Source organism: Sinocyclocheilus rhinocerous, unplaced genomic scaffold (assembly GCF_001515625.1).
Source record: "Sinocyclocheilus rhinocerous isolate Xijiao unplaced genomic scaffold, SAMN03320098_v1.1 scaffold55, whole genome shotgun sequence".
Classification (NCBI taxonomy): domain Eukaryota; kingdom Metazoa; phylum Chordata; class Actinopteri; order Cypriniformes; family Cyprinidae; genus Sinocyclocheilus; species Sinocyclocheilus rhinocerous.
Window position 1 is genome coordinate 133,150 of NW_015647461.1, and position 22,112 is coordinate 155,261.

The 22,112-nt window shown below is 38.2% G+C and overlaps 1 protein-coding gene across 1 annotated transcript in view; it reads left to right on the top strand.

The window, feature by feature from the left end:
• Nucleotides 1-20,137, top strand: part of LOC107709187 (ribonucleoprotein PTB-binding 2-like) — an 81,202-nt gene extending 61,065 nt beyond the window's left edge. The window contains exons 5-15 of the mRNA XM_016513599.1: nt 2,313-2,433; nt 3,007-3,089; nt 4,094-4,192; nt 4,682-4,793; nt 5,209-5,522; nt 7,937-8,048; nt 8,313-8,461; nt 14,627-14,728; nt 15,131-15,253; nt 16,541-16,744; nt 18,994-20,137. Of these exons, the coding sequence (XP_016369085.1) occupies nt 2,313-2,433; nt 3,007-3,089; nt 4,094-4,192; nt 4,682-4,793; nt 5,209-5,522; nt 7,937-8,048; nt 8,313-8,461; nt 14,627-14,728; nt 15,131-15,253; nt 16,541-16,744; nt 18,994-19,131 (1,557 nt within the window). The 3' untranslated portion in view covers nt 19,132-20,137. The remainder of the gene's footprint in view (nt 1-2,312; nt 2,434-3,006; nt 3,090-4,093; nt 4,193-4,681; nt 4,794-5,208; nt 5,523-7,936; nt 8,049-8,312; nt 8,462-14,626; nt 14,729-15,130; nt 15,254-16,540; nt 16,745-18,993) is intronic.
• Nucleotides 20,138-22,112: the final 1,975 nt, after the last annotated feature.

Below are 22,112 nucleotides of genomic sequence, written 5' to 3' on the forward strand. Positions count from 1 at the left end.
TTGAAAGTGTAGTATACCTGTACTTTTATTTTTAGTACTTGCTAATATTAATGCCTGTATTTTTATTGCATTTGTACTTTTTAAAATATTGGGTAGAGAAACAAAAAAAAATCATCTTACTTACCGAATTTGTTTAGTAAATAGATATTTCCTAGTCATTTTCATTCTTAATTAAAATGTATTGCAAGCTTCTGTTACTTTCACTGTTCATTTTATCATTGTGTCCTATTTTTCATTTAAATGCAGAACATTTAGAGCTTTTCTAGTGCTGCGGTACAGTAGTCACTTGACATTTTCCTGTAATGATGCTGCAAACCACTTATTATACAGAACATTTCACGTAACATTTAATGTTTTTACTTATATTCATGATTTAGTGTTAATCCAAATGACACGTATCTGTATCAGTGCATCCCTAATTATTTTATATTACTTCATATTATATACCTCTAAAATATACTATGCTTTGAATTAGCAAAGAATTAGTGCTTTATCTCTTGTTTCAGATATATATACAGTCAGTTATTTGACAAAACTCCCCTGCTTAATTTAGATTGCAATAAACCACCAGATGTTTCAGTTTTTGTAGATTCAATCAATTGTCTCATGCTATAGAGTTTCTCAGCTGTAGTTTATGGCTCTTGGGAAGCACACATCAGGAGCAGAGCTCTCTGCTAATCCATCTCTGAAGCTCTGGGCAGGGGGCATGATGGGACACGGCCCTGCTTTTGTCATTCTCATGAATGGACAGGCTCTCCAGTCTCTCTCCCCAAATACTCCACCCATCTGCTGCTTAACTCAGGGCCATCACCACTACCTCCACGTTCTCCCGATTCTTAAATTATTATGTCTATGTCCCCTCATTCATGAATATGTGGTTACACCCTTGGCTTCACCCATTCCAGTATGAAAGCAGCACAATGTGTGTATGTGCACAAGTGGAGATGTCTGTGTGGGTGGGGGAGTAGTAGTCAGCAGATGGAGTTGGAGTGTGGTTGGGATGGATCCACACCTCTAGCAGTCATCAGAGATCTAATCAGGGGTTCCGCATGTCTGCAAGCATCTCCCCCATGCCAACAAATACACACACTCACACATGCTCACTCACCGCTGGGACATAAACATCCCAGATAAACATTTGACAAGACACAAGGAAGCTCAGCAAAAAAAAGCTTAACCCTATAAAGCCTACTGTATCATATCCGATATGCAAATTTCTAAGGCCTCTAAATTATCATTTTTGCTTAAAAAAACTCTTGTACACAATCTATTAGAAGCATTCTGGCATATGATAGATCCTTTATCCTTTTTTTTTTTAGCAAATAAAAGGCCTTTTAGTATAATTCCTAAATTATTGTTTTGCATTGCATTATACAGTACTGAGACTATTATTGGCAGATCTTAATGATTTACATTATAAGCTAACAGAATTTAATATTTTTTAAAACCTTTTTGGCCATATGAATATTAGCAACTGCACCAAATTGCATATTTATGTTTAGTGCACTAGACTTTGCTGAATATTTTTATGTCAGGCTTTACAGCGTTAATCTGTTTTGTCTTGTTTTTACAAGTTAAATTGATTTTATAGTTAAATTGTAAACATCCTAAACAATTATTTAGTAAACATCATTTACTTGATGTGCAATATATAGATATGGAAGATAGAAGTTTAATAACTTTTTAACCCAGATTAAACTTCTAAATGTTTTCATAAATCTAACTAACTTACTGTATGTGAGGTTTAAGCTTTGTGTAGAAAAGGTATTGCCAATGTGGTAAGTCTTACTTTCTTCTATGGAGCATGAAAAAAGAAACAGTGAATAGGGACTGAAGCTTTCGAGCTTCAACGATGAGGCAAAAGCTACAGAAATGTATCATGAAAAATATATTATACTACATTCCAAGAGATCTGGGATAGATGTAAAGATTTTCCAAAGATATGAATAAAAACTTGAGTCTGTTAACATGAAATTACTTTGAATTGATATATAATACAAAAAAGTTGTATGGAATGCTTTTTTATGATAGTTTTTTATTTTTTTATTTTTTTAGCTTGATCACACCAGTTGCCATTCACTTTCATTATATTGAAAAGCTTGCCTGGATAAAAAAAAAAAAAAAGGAAGATATTTCTTAATGTATGCAGTTTTGATTCCCAAGTAATTATTTAAATGTATATTTTATTTATGTTTAGAAATAAAATACTGAAAATTCTGTTCATTATAATATTTGTTTGGATTTGAGTTTATTTTTGTATAATAAATGGATGAATTCATATTTGTATCTTTGTCGTGTGTGTGCTCCTTTAGATGTTGAGCAATAAGAAAGGTTTACTGCCTGAACCAAATCTGGCCCAGTTCCTCAACAGTATGACCAATCCTGCTGCTCTCCAGGTCCTTATGAGACCCTACCCTACCGCCAAACGAGGAGGTAACGCTCTCTCTCTGTGCCTGTCTTAAATATCTCTTTTTACTCATTAGACAAATAATTTATTGAATATTCATGAGTAACACATTTAAGTACTTTTCCAGACAGAACCAAAAATGTGTCCCGCGAGGATTGTAGATTCTGAGATGAAATGTCTTTCATACTTCTGCATATGTGTGTGTGTGTGTGTGTGTGTGTGTGTTCACTGTGTAACGGTGATCACCAGCACTGTAGATTCTGAGCAGATTTTTCTCTTGATGAAAGCCTAATCATATATTAAAATGAACTTTTCATTGGGTGGGAGAATAAATGAGCTGAGGAAGAAGTGGAGGCCGGAGCTTAAAGAGAACACACAATTACAACACTAAATATAGCTCATGATTAAATGTTAAACTTCTCTACCTATTCCGGAGCAACTTGCCGTTAGTGCTGAAGCACGAATTTTGGAATGATGAAAATCATGGGCCACCAATATCGACCACATCATTTCTGTTGTCCATCTTTCTTATTTTCCTTTTCACAATATTTACTTTTATGTTTGCCTCTCATTTTCTTTAACTAATGGTTTGCCTTCAGGAAAGTTTGGTCGACCTCACAATCTCCCCTTCCTGCGTCCACCATTGACTGCAGCGCTGCTACAGTTAGGAAAAGCGCAGCAGGTACTCATTTTCTCTTTCTGTCACTCGCAAGCCTGACTTAAAGGGATAGTTCAACCAAAAATGAAAATTCTGTAATCATTTACTCACCCTCAAGTTGTATACATTTCTGTGGGATGTTGAACACAAAAGAAGTTGACCAAACAGTTGACGGTAACCATTGATTTCCATAGTATGGAACTGTCAAACATCAACTGTTTGTTTGCCAACATTCTTCAAAATATCTTCTTTTGTGTTCAGCAGACGAAAGAAACTCATACAGGTTTGGAACAAGTACAGAGTGAGTAAATGATGGCAGAATTTTCATTTTCGGGTGAATGGGTGAACTATCCCTTTAAGGGAGCTTAATTTCTAAAAGTTCACAAAGCCAAATGTGCTCATAGTTAAAGAAACACCCTTGAGAAGTAAAGTAGATGCTGCATTAATGGATAAAAAAGGTTATAGTACAGCAAAGATGAACACTTTAGAAGGAAATACAGTGGGTACGGAAAGTATTCAGACCCCCTTAAATTTTTCACTCTTTGTTATATTGCAGCCATTTGCTAAAATCATTTAAGTTAATTTTTTTTCCTCATTAATGTACACACAGCACCCCATATTGACAGAAAAACACAGAATTGTTGACATTTTTGCAAATTTATTAAAAAAGAAAAACTGAAAAATGCTCAGTATTTAGTAGAAGCACCCATTTGATCTAATACAGCCATGAGTCTTTTTGGGAAAGATCCAACAAGTTTTTCACACCTGGATTTGGCGATCCTCTGCCATTCCTCCTTGCAGATCCTCTCCAGTTCTGTCAGGTGGGATGGTAAACGGTACATTAATGAGGAAAAAAAATTAACTTAAATGATTTTAGCAAATGGCTGCAATATAACAAAGAGTGAAAAATTTAAGGGGGTCTGAATACTTTCCGTACCCACTGTATGTTTTAGAATAGGCTGCTGCCTCACAGATTAATAGAAAAGAATAATGAAGCATGTTTAACAATCTCTCTTTCTCTCATGCAGAGTGCCATCCTAGGAAACGGTCTTGTTCTTCAGAATCTTCTTCACATGCAGATGGCCCAACAGCAGCTCTTACAGATCAAAGACAAGCAGATCACTAATGTGAGGGGCTGTGTGTGTGTGTTCACACGTCTCAAACGTACCAATAACGAAGAAATACATTACCACATTTCACTTACCTGCATGATATTCAACAACAGCCTGAAATTGTGTTCATAGTTCTTTTTTGCGAAGACATTATTGGTCTGCATTAAATTCTATTGTAAAAAATGAGAAAACTGCAGCTTTTGTTCAGAAAAGCATCATTTATTTTATATAGCAGTATTAGAACCATACATCTAACTGGCATTTTTAATGCAAATTTTTCGGTTCTGGTTAAAGAAGAATAATGCCATCCACAGGAAAATTTAAGTGAAAAAACAAAGGAATTCATGCAATAATAATGCGGACATAAATCTTCTTTTATGCATGTGTATGTATTTTTGTAGCTATAATCTCATCTGTGTGTACTTCATCTTTCACTTGCCACATGACCCTATTATAGCCTGTCTGCTCTCTTTTCTCCTTCATCACTCTTTCATTTCCCTTCAGATCCCAGGAATTTTGGGCGACCCTTCCCGGCTGCTCCTGCAAAAAGTTCTGGGTCTTCGAACTCCGGCACCGGTTCCTCTGGGGAAGGGGTTGCTGGGAGATTCTCCCACAGGTGAGAGCTTCTGGTTGAGCGGTCAAGCTCGCAAACCTCAGGCCTGGTCCAGAGGTCGCATTCGCTACCGCAGGGAAAGACATTTGCAATGCAAATCCTCAAACTGTTTGAAAGCCCCATTATAAGCAGTTCGAGGCAGCCGCTTCAATCAGTATTTCTTCCTTTGTGCTTTTATACAGACGTGTGTCTGTTTGTGTGTGCAAAGTCTGGTATTGGCATTCATCAAAGCATTGAAGACCTTTGAAGAGTATGCCTTTGTGCAGGGTCATTTCTATTTGAATATCAGTGCAATGCAGGTGTTAAAGTGAGGTAGAAATTGAAATACTAAACTATGGTTTTCCAGAGTATGCACTATATGCATTGAGAATGGAAGCTTTTTTACTGCAGTAGTTTAACAATGTTCTCTGGTTCGTAGAGTTGGGCCAAGACTCTTCTCCGGTCACGTCCCAGGGTGGAAACTCTGGGGCTGGAATGGTGTCACATGTACCTGGACGTTCACACGCAAGTTCCATTGCAGAGCAGAATGGAATCACTGCGACATGCCTGGCTCCAGAGAAACAGCCTGCACCTCCAGGAACCACAGGAGGCTCTGTAAGCTCCCAAACACAACTGCAAAACTTCCTCCCTGGAATTAACGCACCAAGTCTGGGACCTTTGCTGGGGAGTACAACGCACAAAGCTCCAGCCAACCACCACAGTTCAAGCATGCAGAATAATTCTTCCATTACAGTAAGCCTGGTTTTCTTTTTTTGTTTTTCTGATTTCTTACCTTGAGGCAAAAATGAGGAAATCTGAGACATTTCAGAGCTTAAGTTTTAAAGGAATAATTCACTCAGACTTGATTTTGCCATCATTTACTCACATTTGTCGTTCTAAACCCATTGACTTTCTCTCTTCTAAAGAACACAAAAGAAAAAACCTTGATGAATGTTTATGCTGCTCTTTTCCATACAGTGACAACATAAACTGATCAGGGGCTGTCAAGCTCAGGCCGACTCTTAAAGGGATAGTTCAACCAAAAATGAAAATTCTGTCAGTAATTACTCACCTTCATGACGTTCCATTCCCATAAGACCTTCGTTCATCTTCGGAACACAAATTAAGATATTTTTGATGAAATCCGAGAGCTTTCTGACCCTGCATAGACAGCAACGCAACTGAAACGTTTTATGGCCCAGAAAGGTAGTAAGGACATTGTTCAAATAGTCCATGTAGTCAGTGGTTCAACCGTAATTTTATGAAGCTGCGAGAATACTTTTTGGCCTTGAATGTGGTAGTTGCGTAGTGGTACTTGGTAGAAGATCTTACGGGTTTGGAACGATGAGTATTTATAATTCATATTTATTTGCTTTAGTTAAATATATTCATTACCATTCGGAGGTTTGAGGTCAGTATTTTTTAAATACTTTTATTCAGCAAGAGGCATTAAATTAATTTATAATTAATTTAATTTATATTTCAAAATAAATGTTGTCCGTTTAAACTTCCTATTCACCAAAGAATCCTTAAATCTCCTTTAATGTATCATGATTTCCACCAAATACTAAGCAGCAAAACTGTTGTTAACATTGATAATAATAAGAAATATTAACTGAACACTAAATCAGCACATTAGAATAAGTTTTTTAAGGATCATGTGACACCGTTAAACAGTCTTAATTCAAAAACAGTATTAAATTGTTATAATATTTCACAATGTTACTGTTTTTACTGTGTTTTTTTATCGAATAAACACAGCATTGGTCAGTATAAGAGACTTTCAAAAACATTCTTATTGACCTCAAACTTTTTAAAATATTGTATTTTTTTATGTTTTTATAATGTAAACGTTCTGAAATATACATACTATACAATATATACTTATTATTGTTATATAAAAATAACAGCAAGGGCAGTACCGGCCTTTTTTTACACTTTGAACACCAAACACAGAAAAGTACACACTCGCTTATACTTATGATTCTGTCTGAAGTGCTTCTGTCGACCTCCTGGAACTCCATTCCCACTGTTCTGTGGAGGTGTCTTTATTCAGACACAAGCACTCAGACGCCTAGTAGAGTTCAGTACAGACTCTGACAGAGTTCTGAGCCCTAATCACAGACCACTAGTTCTGCAGGCTCTGATTACTTACTGCATTACCCTACACAGGCTAATGGAGAGCTCTGCCTTCTGTGTGACTGTATTGGAGATGAATGCCAGACATTGTGCCAGTACTTTTCCATGGAATCCTTGCTCTTGGATTGCTGTTTATTTCTGAAATATGTGAAAGAAAAACCAAAGATGCTTTAAAAGAATGTCTGTGGAGAAAGAAAAATATGATGTTGTTTAGAAGAATGTCTGAGCTGCTCTTTTCTATACCATGAAAATGGACAGTGACAGAGGTACCGTATGGTTTCTAAAGACTTGGAATGTAGCACATGTAGCTATAATGTATTTTTTCCCATTTTTTAATGCTTGACAGTGTGAAACACCATCTATTTTTGATGTTTGGAAAAGCGCAAAGCAGCCTGAACAAATATTATTCTTTCTTTCTTTCTTTCTTTCTTTCTTCAGTTACTTTTTATTTCGTATGGTTTCTAAAGACTTGGAATGTAGCACATGTAGCTATAATGTATTTTTTCCCATTTTTTAATGCTTGACAGTGTGAAACACCATCTATTTTTGATGTTTGGAGAAGCGCAAAGCAGCCTGAACAAATATTATTCTTTCTTTCTTTCTTTCTTTCTTTCTTTCTTCAGTTACTTTTTATTTTATTTCAAATAGTGCTTTTGCACTTATTGTACAGCTCTTTGGTCGGCCTGTGGCTGTTATTAAAGGTGTTCTAGAAATAAACGGAACTTGAACTTGAAACTTATTTTGTGCTCAATGAAAGAAGTAAAGTCATATGGATTGGAAATGATATGAGGATCCCACTCTACATTATTTCATGCTAAATGGTCAGCTTCTCTAAAAATACATCACAATGCATAAGTTAAATATATTGAAAAAGATGTTTCATGATATCTTTATAGCTGTATGTTAAAGATACCATGAAATGTTGTCTATATATGAGTAACTCTGTGATTACAGATTAGCAGCTGCAATGCTGTAGTATATTGTCTATCTCACCCTGTCTCTCTCACTTTCTTTATCTCTGTCTATAGAGTCAGTCCAGTTGTCAGACATCTCTGTTGGGAGACCCCCCTAAAGAAGTGAAGTTGCCTTCCAACCCATATCTAAACCTGGCTAGTGTGCTTCCTGGAGTGGTACTACAAGGTACGTGCACAATCAGAACGGCACACACTGAAGATGACTCACTTCTGCCAGACCTTGGAATGTATCTCTTCTCTGTCAGCTCTCTGTTTTCAATGATAATGTTTACAGTGTACGGCTGTCTTGTCTCTCCCAGCTCAAGGCCACAGCCAGACTGGGTACAGCCCACACCAGCAGAGAAGATAAAGAGTGTGTGTGTGAGAGATGTTCTAAATGGGTGTCCCTGAGCAGGCCCTGATTTACGTCATGTATGTGTTTCTCCTGCAGCACCCTGCAACAGTAAACCTCAGACTGTGCAGGCGCACACTGGGACGTACAGCGCAGTCCTGCCACCTGCCACCCACCCACCCAGTCAATATAGTGCAGAGACCACTCCTGCAGAATACACTCACCAATACACTCAGCAATACACACAGGTAACTACAACACCTGGAAAAAAATTATATGTATGTACTGTATGTATATATATATATATATATATATATACACACACACACACACATGATTTAAATTTTGGAATTCACTTTTAATTGTTTTTGAAAAAAATATTTTATGCTCACAAAGGCTGCATTTATTTGATCAATAATTCAATAAAAACATTAGTATTGTTAAATATTTTTATACTATAAAATAACTCTTTTCTGTTTGAAATGTAATTTATTCCTGAGAAGGCAAAGCTGAATTTTTAGCAGTCATTACTCTAAGTCTTCTGTGTCACATGATCCTTCAGAAATCTTTCTAATATGCTGATGTGCTGCTTAATATTTTTTTTATTATTATCAATGTTGAAAACGGTTGTTCTGCCTAATGTATTTGTGGAAACTGTGATGTACTACCATTCAGAATTTTTAATGTAAGAAAAAAGTAAAGTTACATTTATAATGTTACAAAAAATGCTTTTCTTTGGAACTTTCTATTCATCACTGCATCTTGAAGCAAATGAATAATGGATAGATAGATAGATAGATAGTGTTTGAACTGTGGTCTTGGGATCTTGTATATCAGATGAATTCAGATGAAAGTACTTGACTATTGTGGAATATAGACGCTGACAGTCACAGACACAGGAAGAAATCCCAGTGTTCACTGCAGCGATCAATCAGTCTCGCTCTTAGCCCACTCTCTCAAGTCTTTTCTCCCCATTATATCCCTCACAATTCCTCTCTCTAACACAAGCTTCCACTGAGCCCTAGACTTGACAGCGAAAGCCAGAGAGAGAGTGAGAGGCATGAGAAAGAAAACAATTCCGCCATATGCTCAGCTGCACAATAGAGATAGATGGGTCTATACGGAATAAAGAAAATGAATGCTCAAAACAGAAAAAAAGAGTTCCATCAGAATGGAGCTGTAGTGTCCTTACCAGAGTTGGCAAATGATAAAAGTTACTTCTTCCATTTAAATCAGAACTGACTGAGCTTTTAGTTGATCGCTTGGTTTATATTTCTGCTCTGTTATGTTCTGTAACCCTCACAGCAAAATCTAATCGGACAAAAGTCCCACTTCACATTAAGCATCAGATATCTTCTGATATCTGTGATTGGATAGATAAATCGCTCCACGTTCAACTTGTCACATCTCACCTAGTTTGGACCACGAAGGCGTGTTAAAAGCTGTCAGCAATCTGCTGTCTCAATTGCCCCATTCACAAAGTAATCCCGGTAAATTACCATAAAAATACCAGAATTACTTTTCCGGTAAATACACAAACATGCTGTTCACGCAAGCAATGGCGTTCTGTCTTTTTACCGGTAAAATACCATTCACACATCAGTACCAAAATAAACTCTGTGATGTCAATCATTGGAAATTACCTTTAAAAGCTGCACCGTCTTCTTCATCCACCTGGATTAGGAGATGCACTTTAGTTTCTGTCCAATCTGACAGCATGTTTCTAAACTTCTGAGTGGCTGGCATAAGGGGATGATTACACAAAACGTGTTTTTGCCCATGAGATGCATAATAGATACCAATAGTACTACAGTTACTATAATAAGCAATAGTAAGAATAAGTAATAGTAATTGCAGAGCCGCAATGCCGATGAATGGAAAAGAAGGCAAGTCTTGAGTGCAAGATGGCTGGATGTTCGTCTAGTGCATGTTTACATAGAAAAACAATTAAAAGCATTCATGATTACACAGAGCTTTATGACTGGCCCAAAGCAGACTTCTTACATTAGTACATTCTGCCCTCACACCAGTAATCCTATTCCTTGTTCACTCATGGCATGATACAGGTAATTTTGTAAAATTGTAAAAGTTGCATCTTCTCACACCAGAAAATTGTCAGAACTGATTTACCGGTATTTTTGAAAAGGTCCTCTTCACGCATGATCTCTTATGCACCAGTAATTTACCAGTAAAGACTGTATGTGTGAATGGAGCTAATGAAAGTCGCTCAGCTGGCCTAAAACTAGGGATGTGTGGGTCGACTAAACGGTACAGCTCCTACTAATCGACACTGAAAACAATAGTCGATTACACGACAAAAAAAAAACATAATTATCATTCAAATTACCATCATTTTATGTTACCATCAAATTACCATTGTTACATTTAAAACATTTTAAACAACAAGTTAAAATAAAACATTTGAAAAAAGAATACATTGAATTAGAAGGAAACAGGAAAGTTTTGTGTAAACTGTGTAATGTCAAATTGGCTTACAATAACTCTACTGGAGCGATGCGTAATCATATTCAATACAGGCACATAGGCGTTAGCTTAGAGACTAGCCAAAGCCAGCTGATGTCAATCACGTCATTCACTACAGCCTGCCACCGCTGCGATCCCGTCCGCGCCATCTATTCCTCTAACGAAGACCCACTTCGGTGGTGGTGCGGGATGTCCAGACGCTTTCCGAAATTCTGTTGGCTTGCTTTTCGTTATCTCTGCGTGCCTGCGAGCTGATTTGAATAAATAAGCTATGCTTTGACCGACGTTGAGTGTATGCTCTTCTTTTATTTCTTTTTAACGACCACCTAAAATAAAATGATGATAACGCGAGGCAAGCGTAGGCTACGGCATAATTGTGACCTATTTTTAGCGGAATTCATTGAGGGATTTGACATTGTGATTCATAGATTAAGTATTTCAAATGTAGGCTATTATATACACGCACTCAAAAAGTTTTTTTTTTCTTACCATCTTTTGGGGGGTTTCTTGCTTTTAGACTAGTCGACTAGTTGGATACAAAACTTCCGTTTAAATGACAGTCAAATTAGTCGTCGCGCACATCCCTACCCAAAACCCCCTAAAGTATGTGATTTAAATGCTATCTGGGCATAGAAGTTTTGAGCCAATCACCCGAGCCATAAATGCCATGTGACTAATTACTCAGGAAGATGACATCATGTCAATGCTGATTAGCCAATAACACCACATGGCACACAGTCACAAGTCCTTTACTAGTGACTATCCTGAACTGTGAACGGCGGCAAAATAGGTGCCCGACAAACGCCCCACCCAAGACTTCTCCAAAATAATATCCTGCCACTTTGCACTGTGCTGTCAAAAAAAACATCAAATGAAATATAAATGGGGAAAATATAGATTTCAGCAGATGCAGAGGAGAGGAAAATGTGCTCCAGGGGAGGATGAGAGGGAAGGAGAAGGAGTTGCAGTCCACCCACAGTCTCTCAGATTCCTGCCAGTGTCTTTAGGGTGATCCCCTACTCATTCCCTGGCAGAGAGTTTGGAGGGGAAGGAAATTTAGCAGGATTAAATGGCTTAAATGTGGGTCTTCCTCTCATTACTGCCGGCGTTCCTATGACAATACGAGAAGGAGTGGGTGAGAGCTGGAGGGAGAGAAGGGGGAGCGAGAGATGCAGAGGGGGAAGGCAGGAGGGAAGAGGAAGATTGGCTGCGAGTTGTTTGTCCCATCTGGTCGCACACTCCCACACACTCCACCAGCTTTAGTGAAATGAGACGGTGAGCTTTCACGCTGTAGGTGTCCAGAGAGAAAGAGAGCAGGGAATGGTGAAAGGAGTAATGGGAAGGAGATGAGAAGGAAGAGATGTATTAAAGGAATGGCAGAAGAGAAAACTATCGAAACGTATTAGGCCACAAGGTTAGACAGATGGAGAGAAAAAAAAGAGGAAACAGCTGGAGATCTAGCCTTGCAGGCACCTGGATGCAAAGAGGTACAATGTATTCAGTGTAGAGTCACATAACGAGAATATCGGCAATAAGTCTAGTTCACTTCGATGCTTATTCTGGCCAAGGTCCACCCTCTTAGAGAGGAATAAGTTGTTTGATAAACATGTAAAGCAGGGGTAATCGACCTTGGTCCTGAAAGGCTACGTTCGGTTACAACCCTGCTCCTACACACCTGTCTGATAAGTACTCAGTAATACATGATAAGTAATACGTCTTGATTAGCTGGTTTACGTGTGTTTGATTAGGGTTGGAGCTAAACTTTGCAGGATGGTTGCCCTCTTGAAGCAAGTTCAGCTACCGTTGATATAAAAGGGACCTACAGAAGCCATGGGACAATCATATACAACCCTGTTATTTAGTTCTAGGAAATTTAGTTCTGTTTTTAGTTTCTCCAACAAATTTCTAAATGTTTTTTGAAAGATGTAATGCCATTAACCATGAGTCACCAAACCTTCTTGCTCAGAAAAACTCCAATTTCCATTAAAATGGTATTGGTTCTTGTGCTTATCCTGGTTTGAACTTCTGTCAGAAACAGCCTGTGTTTTATCTAATTGGTGCTGACATTAGGGGCTTTCACACCAGAGGAACCTTTTCATAGTTCGTAGAACTATTGGCAAAAGTACCCGCTTTTGGCGTGTTTGCACTGCAGGAACTAGGAACGGTTTTAGTTCTAGGAACTCTGTTTGGAGGCACTAAATTAGCTCCTACTTTACAGTAGGGTCTAAAACAGTTGTATAGGAACTACCAGTGACATAAGTGTACGCTTATTGGCCAAACACATACGAAACAACGGCTACCCAGCATTTTTAAAAAGCCACGTAAAAATATTTACTCCACAAACATGGAAAACAGCAATAACGTCTCGGGTTACTTGTGTAACCATGGTTCCCTGAGGGGAACGAGACACTGCGATTTATCTGTTCTTTTCTTAGCCTCAATGATATGTAACACTTCAAGTTGTCTTAGGAGATTTAGTCACATTTTCATACTCTTTTCAATCTTGTAAATTGTGAGATTACATTCCATCTCCGTTATCTCGAACCCCACGACAAACAACAAAAACAGCTCCGATCACGGCATCCTCCATTCATCGGTTGTTGACGTTTGTAAATGCCACGAATAAAGACGTTGCTTTCGGCCGCTTCAGAGTTCTTGCTGCCAGTGCGAATGGAACCAGGAAAACGGGCCAAGGATGAAAATGGTTCTCTAGGAACCACCATGCTGGCAAGTTCCTAGAACTATGCAGTGTGAAAGCCCCTATTATCCTGCACCCTGGGCTTTGACATTAGTGGTTCCTGGTTTAAGACCAGCTTGGTTTTAGTGGTTGAAGGAAAAGAAGTGTCTTTTCAATGGTGGAAATGCACAGAACGGTTCCAGATTGGACACAAGGGGTATTGGAGACGCCTGGTACCTTGTACACATTTTTTGCCTGATGAACTTGTGAGTACCCTGACCCCTGAAAAATCCAATAAATCCAGAAAGCTGTTGCCATTTTGTGTACAATATGCAGCAAATTGTTAGTGAATGGCCATCTGAGGCTGGGACTAGTGTCAGTGAGACCAGTAAAGGCCCAGACACACCAAACCAACATCAAAGAACTAGCAGCAACAAAAGCCGATTGTGCTGTCGCACCTGCGCCTGGGCCAAAAAGTTGTGATTGAACACACAGCAAAGACTACAGCCAATGGCCAACTAGCATGTAGATTCTGTGCCTGTGTGAGGGGAAATAACTCTCTATACCAGCCATAGCAGTAACTGGTTTCCTTTTTGTTATTCAAAAAGGAAACCAGAAGAAATAGGACTGAGGATGTACAATGAGAAGAGTTCTGTATGGGCCCTTTTGGCTTTCTTTCATCACTTTCGTTTTTCTTCTCATGCACTGGTTCGCTAAGCTGAACAGCTAATCAGAGTCATCTCTCTCACCGATGGGTTCCACCGCAGATTTGACGAGCTCCCAAAAAACTGCTGACGGGGTCTGACTAGTACCATCACAAAAACTAATCCAACATACACTCAACGATGGCCCGACATTGGCCAACCGTCAACTTGGTGTCACAACTTGGTGTCAAGTCAGAGAAAAGAGTTGCAAGGAGAGTCACTTAAGCCCCCGATATACTGACAGAGGAGCCCCAGAGCACACCTCCTATTATTTAATTGCCACGGATCAATGGTAGTTCAAAGGTGTTTATCTGCCAGGGTGAACCTTTTCAGACTTGACGAGCTGTTTTGAACTCCCAAAACGAACTCCAAACAAACTTCATTTTGGCCTGATTTGTTTGAAATGATGTCACACCAGTTTGTTCTTTGATTTCACTTGAAGTATTTCGGGGTCTTAAAGTCAAAGTCAAGATCCTCATATAGATCCCTGTTAAAGCTGTGTCTGACTGTATTTTATTCTGTTTCATTGGTTCTGTTCTGTGCGACAGGAGGCCATGCAGCAGTGGTACCAACACTACCAAGCACAGACCTACGGCAACACTAGCCAAGAGACTGCTGCAGTTACTGAATGCACAAAAGAGCAACCTCAGGTAAGTACACACATACACATACACACACATGCACAATATGGTAATGTGACCATTGCACATTGTAACCCTCAAAAATAAATACTAAATAATGCCTAAAATTGGGTTCCGAAACCTTGTGAGTTGATTAGAAGACAATAATTATTTAAATCATAAAAAAATTTAATGTTTTGTGTACTTGCATGTCATGTGACCTGACATGAACCATGAACATTCAAATTTGTTGTTAAATTATTTAAATATTAACGTTTAGGGGGTACTTAAAGTAAATATTTTAGGTCGAAGGTTTTTTTTTCTGCTGACAAAAAAAGTGGGAATCACTTAGTTAGGGGATATAAAATGTCATGAAAAACAATCAATGGAAAGTGCCCACCATGATGACAAATGTGTTTGTGTGTGTCACAGGTGGTGGTCACCTCCTCATACGGAGACTACAGTTCCTACATGCATGCTGTCAGTCAGTACTATTCTCAGACGCAGATGAGCCAGACAGCTGCTCAAGTCTACCAGCACCGAGATGTCAGCAAGGTACTGTACAAACACACACACACACACCCGAACACATCATGCTTAATCATGCTCACTTTACAGTGTACATTAACTATCTCTGTCCATCTCAAAACTCCACTCTGAAAGGGGATTATACTGTGCAGAAATACACATATACTGCCCCAGAAATGCTAAACAGTTAACATACTGCCCAGTACCCAAACATCACACACTCTCTGGAGGTAGTGAATACTCCAGTCGTCATACTTCTGACAGATGTCAGAAAAGTCAAATGCCTGGACTTCCACTGTCTAAGTATCTCGTGGCTGACACGGCATCTCGCTCTGATTGATCACTCTGTGATTACTGCCGATCGTTTGTACTGTCACAGACCAAAATAGATCAAAAATTAGACTTTGATTTCTCTGTGGGCATATATAGTATGCAAACTGTATGCATTTAGCAACACAAAAATCTATACTGATTGCATGTTTTCTTTGCATACTACGGCATGCATATTAAACCAAAATGTGTGTAAAATAAAATTAAAATAAGGCTGTGCAGAAATTTTGAATAAAAAAGCTAAGCTTTTACTCATGGTATTTTTTAAAGCTGTAATCCACTACTATTTAAAAATGTGGGGTCTGTAAGATTATTATAATTTTTTTTAAAGATGTCTCATATGCATTTATTTGATAAAAATGCAATAAAAACAGCAATATTGTAAAAATATTACAAATTAAAAGAAGAGTTTTCTATTTGAAAATAATGTTTTGAAATGTAATTTATTCCTGTGATGCAAAGGTGTGAAACAATTAAAAATGATCATGAATTTCAGAACGCCTTTACTTTAAAAGGCAGCAGCACTTGAGCTGCATGAACTCCATTGTTACAAATTTGCTTATTTGATTAATGGCCAAGTGCTGAATCCTAATTACGTTTTCATTTTAACTCCATTTTTTTTAATAATATACATATATAATACTGCTGGCTGATTTATGTCCTGACTTTATGGCCTGTATACACACGTGTTGCGATAGAAGTTAGCTCATGTTTGTGTGTTGGTGGTATTTGTGTGGGGTGTTTGAGCTTATGTAAATGTGGTGGCAGTTGGTGTTACAGGTCAGACACACATTCCTCACTCAGTCTCATGACACTCTCAGGACATGAGATCCTGCTGAAAACACTCCATCACTCCTCAGCACAGCAGCTGGGCCAGTGTGTGTGTGAGAGAGAGGAGAGATCTGTAATCTGAATAGTGTGTGTTGCATATGGAGAGATAAAGTGTAAGTGCATGTATAAATGTTTGATGGTGTCTCTCTATAGGAGGTGGAGGTGGTGAAGACCCCCTTGAGTGGGCCTCTGCACACCTCTCTGAACGGCACTGCTCAGACCCTACTGCCCACCTACAGTGCCCTACCCATCATGCCTGGCTTCATCACACCGACACACACGCACGCACACACGCCCAGTCCTGCCGCACACACACCCGCCGCAGCCACGGCCACCGACTGGAACAACTACTATTATGTGAGTGTGTATCTTTCTATATAAAGTGAGAAGCGAAACAAACCACATTGCATGTGAAATATTAGACAACTGAAAGATAACGCGTGTTTAAATTCCAGGAAAAAAAAATCTAATTTCATTTGAGAAGGTTTAGGTGTGATCACATTAGTGAAATGTTGTGGGCAAGGAAAGTCCATTGTCCATTATCTATAGTGTAGCGATGCAAAAAACATGCACGATGCTTACTATGACGTCACTTCCAAACTAAGCAGCTTATAAATGCAGCAAATAAGTTTGTTCAAAGCTTAACCAGAATCTGATGAGAAATCCACATGAACCACGAAAATTTTGCCATACAAAGTATGACACCCAACTGTGGGGTCTACAATAAGGGTCCCTTTAGCTGTGGTCAATAAATATGGGTTTTAAAATGGCCAATTAAGCATGCAAGTGAGGCAGAAATGGGCTTCCATACTAGAGTAAAAAATATAATGGTAATTTATATTTTCAAATTGTGACTTATGAATCTGACTTTATATTTGACAATTGTGACTTTATATCTTACAATGTGACTCAATCTCACAATTGCAACTGTCACATAATTTGGACTTCATAACTCACAATGTGACTATATTCCCAATTGTAACTATATTTCACAATATAACAACATTTTCACATTAGCTGGGTTTCCATCCAAAGTTGCCCATTTAACTTGTGCGCAAAATTTGAAAATTGCAATTTGCGAATAAGCACCGTTTACATCCAACAAATAAACCTGATAAACTGGCACTAAATATCACTAAGAAAAGTAGAAGCCACTGAATATAATACTTTTCATATATAATAAATTCCTTGCACCTCAGAGCAAGCAGACGAAACACAATAAATGCGGTCATGCGGTCATTGCTTTCGGAGGTGGATGTCTGCTGTTTGGGGACGCAGTCGTGTAAGACAGTAATTATACAGAAATACTTTGATAACAGACTTTGCTCAGGCATTTCAGAATGCCAAAACAACATTTCAGATGCTATGCAATGAGATCGGTCCGCAGGTTTGTCCGGTTATGCCGTCCCAGAGCGCAAAGTCACATGACTTTTTTGATGCGCATGGAGGAATTTATTCGCAAAATGCGCTTCCATTACTGCGCAGTAACCATTTTCTGCACAAGTCAAAGACCACCTCAAGCGAGCGTAAAAACTTTTGCGAATTAAGGGATTTTCCCCCCCCCTTCGAAATTTGGCCTTTCCGTCACTCGTTTCTGATGCGATACTTCAAAATAAAAACAGGGCGATGGAAATCTCTTTGACTTGAGATTTGACTTTAAATCTCACAATGTGACTATGTACGACACTGCTACTGTTTCTTGTAACTTAATAATTCGTAATTTTATTAGTGATTTTATTTCTTATTTTAAACTTTAGCTTGCAAATACCGCAAATAGCGTTTTTACTCCGAGGCAAAAATGGGTTTTCATAGATCACAGCCTCACAAAGTGCCAATAGTTATTTATCATCCGGTTGAAAAAAATCTCAGTAACAGTACTAATATAAATATATTAGAAAAATAGAACAGTATATAGAATGATATTTAGAATGATAGGTAGGTCAACTGAATACATATGGTGTGTGTGATGTGTGTACCTGTTTTTCTATTCTGGTGGGGACTTAAACCTGAATAAATGTCATGTCACGGGGGGGACCTAAATTGAGGTCCCCACGGGTAAACAAGGTAATAAATCACACAGAATGAAGTTTTTTGAAAATCTAAAAATGCAGAAAGTTTCCTGTAAGGGATAGGTTTAGGTGTAGGGTTGGTGTAGGACAATAGAATATACGGCCTGTACAGTAGAAAAACCATTACGCCTATGGAGAGTCCCCACAAGGATTGCAAACCAGATGTGTGTGTGTGTGTGTGTGTGTGTTTCTGCTCTGCTTGATGGTGAAGAAACCAGTAGGATTCTGGCACAAACTTTATTCTTCAGTTGGAAGTAGAAGAGTGACACATTGAGAAACAAAACACCTCTAACTATGCTTCACTGATTCAACAATGGGCGCTTTATCGTCGTGCAACAGTCAGAGAAAATTCCTCAGACGTGTGTGTGGGCTGAGGGAGACGGCGTCAGTCATTTACTGTATGGAACACAAAAAACCCGTATGCCACTCAAACTCAAGCATACAGTGAACAATGAGTCACGTACATCATCACCACCATCAAACAGGTGAAATCACTGTAATCACTTCTGTTATAATCAACCTTTCTTTCTTTCCTAGAGTCAGGCTAGAGGGCAGAAGCGAGAATACCCCACACTGCCCACACAGGAAGTGACATCAGAGGGGCTGTATGTAGGCCAGCACTCACAGGGTCTTGGGGGCCAGTACGCCGACTACTTCAAGAAGAAGAGGATCTAACTCGCACTCGCTCTAACTACTCGCTGTATGTTGCCGTTGTCATGTCCAGGCCTTAACTTTTAGTCGATAACTGATATTTATGAAAAGATTATACATTTTATTGTGCGTTCCTCTTCTGTGGATGTGGGTACTGTTGTTATTTCTGTCCGACGCCAGGCAGGACCTCTTAAGATTGCTCTGACTCTGTCCCAAATGATCTGTTAAGATAATTGATATTTCTCTTTTTCTGTTCCATTCCACTCCAGAGGGGGCGGGGGGGGGTTCCGTGTCCGTGTTCTACTGTACAAACGGTTAAGGGCTGATAAAGATTGAGCTACACTCAGAGAATAACAATTTTCAAAGGTGTTTTTTTTCCCTGACAGAGTACGGCATAGCCAATGTATATTGTATATTCTGCGAAATGAGTGTATTTTTTACCGTGTACAGACATTGAGAATATTATTAATATTACCGTCTTGCTTAATGTGTCACTGTTTATCTTGACTATCGATTCGCTTTCCAAAGTGTACGGGAACCGCGTGTTTGAGGATTAATCTTTAACGTGTGTCTCTGTACATACTGCTGTATCTGTAGGAACGATCAGCCATTCTGAAAACTGCAGGAGCCTTAAAACACGGCGCTCAGAGAAGACATGGCTAAGGCAATAACCTCTACCTTCTCTGGAGAAACTAGCACCACATACGTCAAGGTGACTTTTCCCCCAGGTGTCAGTGGGGTGACCTCCACACAACATTCAGCTACAATGCTGCCAGTGGTTGCGTTTTAATAACAGTATGAGTAATAATAATACATTAGTATAGTAGTAATAATCTGCTGGAAGGATGTCAAGGGTTAGGGTGGTTATGTATCGGATAAAACAGCTCTCATGCAAACACCCACATGGTAATAATCTAACATAATGCCTTTATATAGATATTAGTGGTCTGTTATTCTGTGGTTTAATCTCTTTACTTTAAAGGAGAGAGTCTGTATTTTGGTGATTTTACGCTGCAAAAAAAAAAAATCCTGTTTTTAATTCATATCAGTCTTTTTTTATTTTTGCTAAAATATACATTTAAAAAGATTCATATACACTAGTGGCAAAATATGTGAGATATTAAAATAATCAATGTTGAAGATTAGTATTTTGTCGGTGTGTGGCAGATATTTTTTTTTGTCTTAATTTAGATAGTTAAAACAAGTGACATACATCTCCCAATGGGACAAATAAAGTCTTAAAGAGATAGTTCACCAAAATTTTAAATTCTGTTTTTATTTACTCGTCCTCGTGTTGTTCCAAACCATTGGAACCCAACAGAAGGTGTGTGTGTGTGTGTGTTTGTATGTATATATATATACACACACACACACACACACCTTGATATACCATTACATTGTAGTATTTATTAATATTTTGAATTAACTTTTATTTTTATATTTACAGTTTTAATTTGAAGCTTTAGTAATTTTACTAAGCTTTTGTCATTATGTATATACATAGAATCGAAAAAATGGAAATAAAGTAAAACTGAAAAATAAAGATATATATATATATATCTTTATTTTTCAGTTTATTTTTGCAATTCTAGTACTTCAAGTTTAAGTTTTTCCTCTAATACTTGTATTTTATTTCAGCTTTATTTTAATGAAACCGTTAATAGTTGTAAGTTTGAGTTACTGATAACAACACTGCTCTTTACAAAGTCAGTGAGGTCTAATTTTGTTTTGGACCCCATTGACTTTTATTGTATATAAAAAAAAAAACAGTTAATTCTTTAAAATGTCATAATTAGGTTTGTAACAAAGGGATGAGTAAATGATTAAAAATGATTTTTCATTTTCGGATGAACTATCCCTTTTACTTTGCACTGAGCTTGTTTTAAGCATGTTTATATATTATTAGTGGTAAATAAGACAGGTAGTCATTAAGAATTGGATTTTTTGCAGTACACTGTGTTGGTTGCAGTCTGCCAGCAGATTGTCATAAAAGGAGCCATTGTTTGGCTTTGCTACCACATAGCACATATAGGCGTTTGCCTGGCGCGTTCATCCGTTTATGATTAAGGCTGTGTGCCTTCTTTTTTTCTACTCTTTTGAAGTGATTGTCTCTTGGTTCTCTCTCTGAAAGCCATTCTCTCACCTCCACAACACATTTGAGGAGGAGCCTCTGTTGTTGCGTCCTATTTATGTTACTTTTTATTTTATGACAAGTATAAAGACAATCCCAAATTTACATCGTTACCCGAGGCTCTGCGTGCCACTTTCAGCACAAAATCACCATTTATAAACACAGAGGCCTTTTTTTTTCCAGGAAACACTAGAAAAGGTTAATGTGAGAGTTTTTAGTTTTCCCGTTGTTCTGTGTGCTCAAGTTCAGTTCAAACTTGTGCTGGTTGTTTCTAAATAATCAGAAATGGGATTTGTTGCAAAATGACACTCTACAGGGTTATAAAGCACATGTACTTCTGGTCATCTTCCCACGAGTCTCCTCTCTCCTGTTCTCCAACTGTACCACTGCTCCAAATCAAGGTGACTCGGACTCTTTTACCTTGAAAAGAGAGGTTTGAGTTCCTAAATAAAGTAAATCATCTCTTTAAAAAAAAAGTGTTCTTGTTTCTGTCGAAAGGTGAAGGATGGAAAACTGTGCCTATTTTGCATTTATGAACCTTGTATTTCTTACCATTTTTGCTGATGGTCAACAACAAACTGATGTTCCCCTTGTATTTCAAGTCAAGACTGTAATGTATCTTTCCAATTCTGCACTTTTACCCCTCTGAATGTCATGAACGTGTACGTGTGCGCTTGTATCTCAAAGCTTTGCAATACTAAAGTGTCTCTTATTGATGTAGAAGGTGCAGTCGCCTGTTCAAACACGCAGGGTTTTCAACACTATTGTGCTTTGGACACATATTGCAGCCTGTTTTTAGTTTGAAAGGTCGTAGTTTCTTCTTTTTTTTTCACCTTGAATTAAGATTTTGCAATATTTTATAATCCAAACTCTG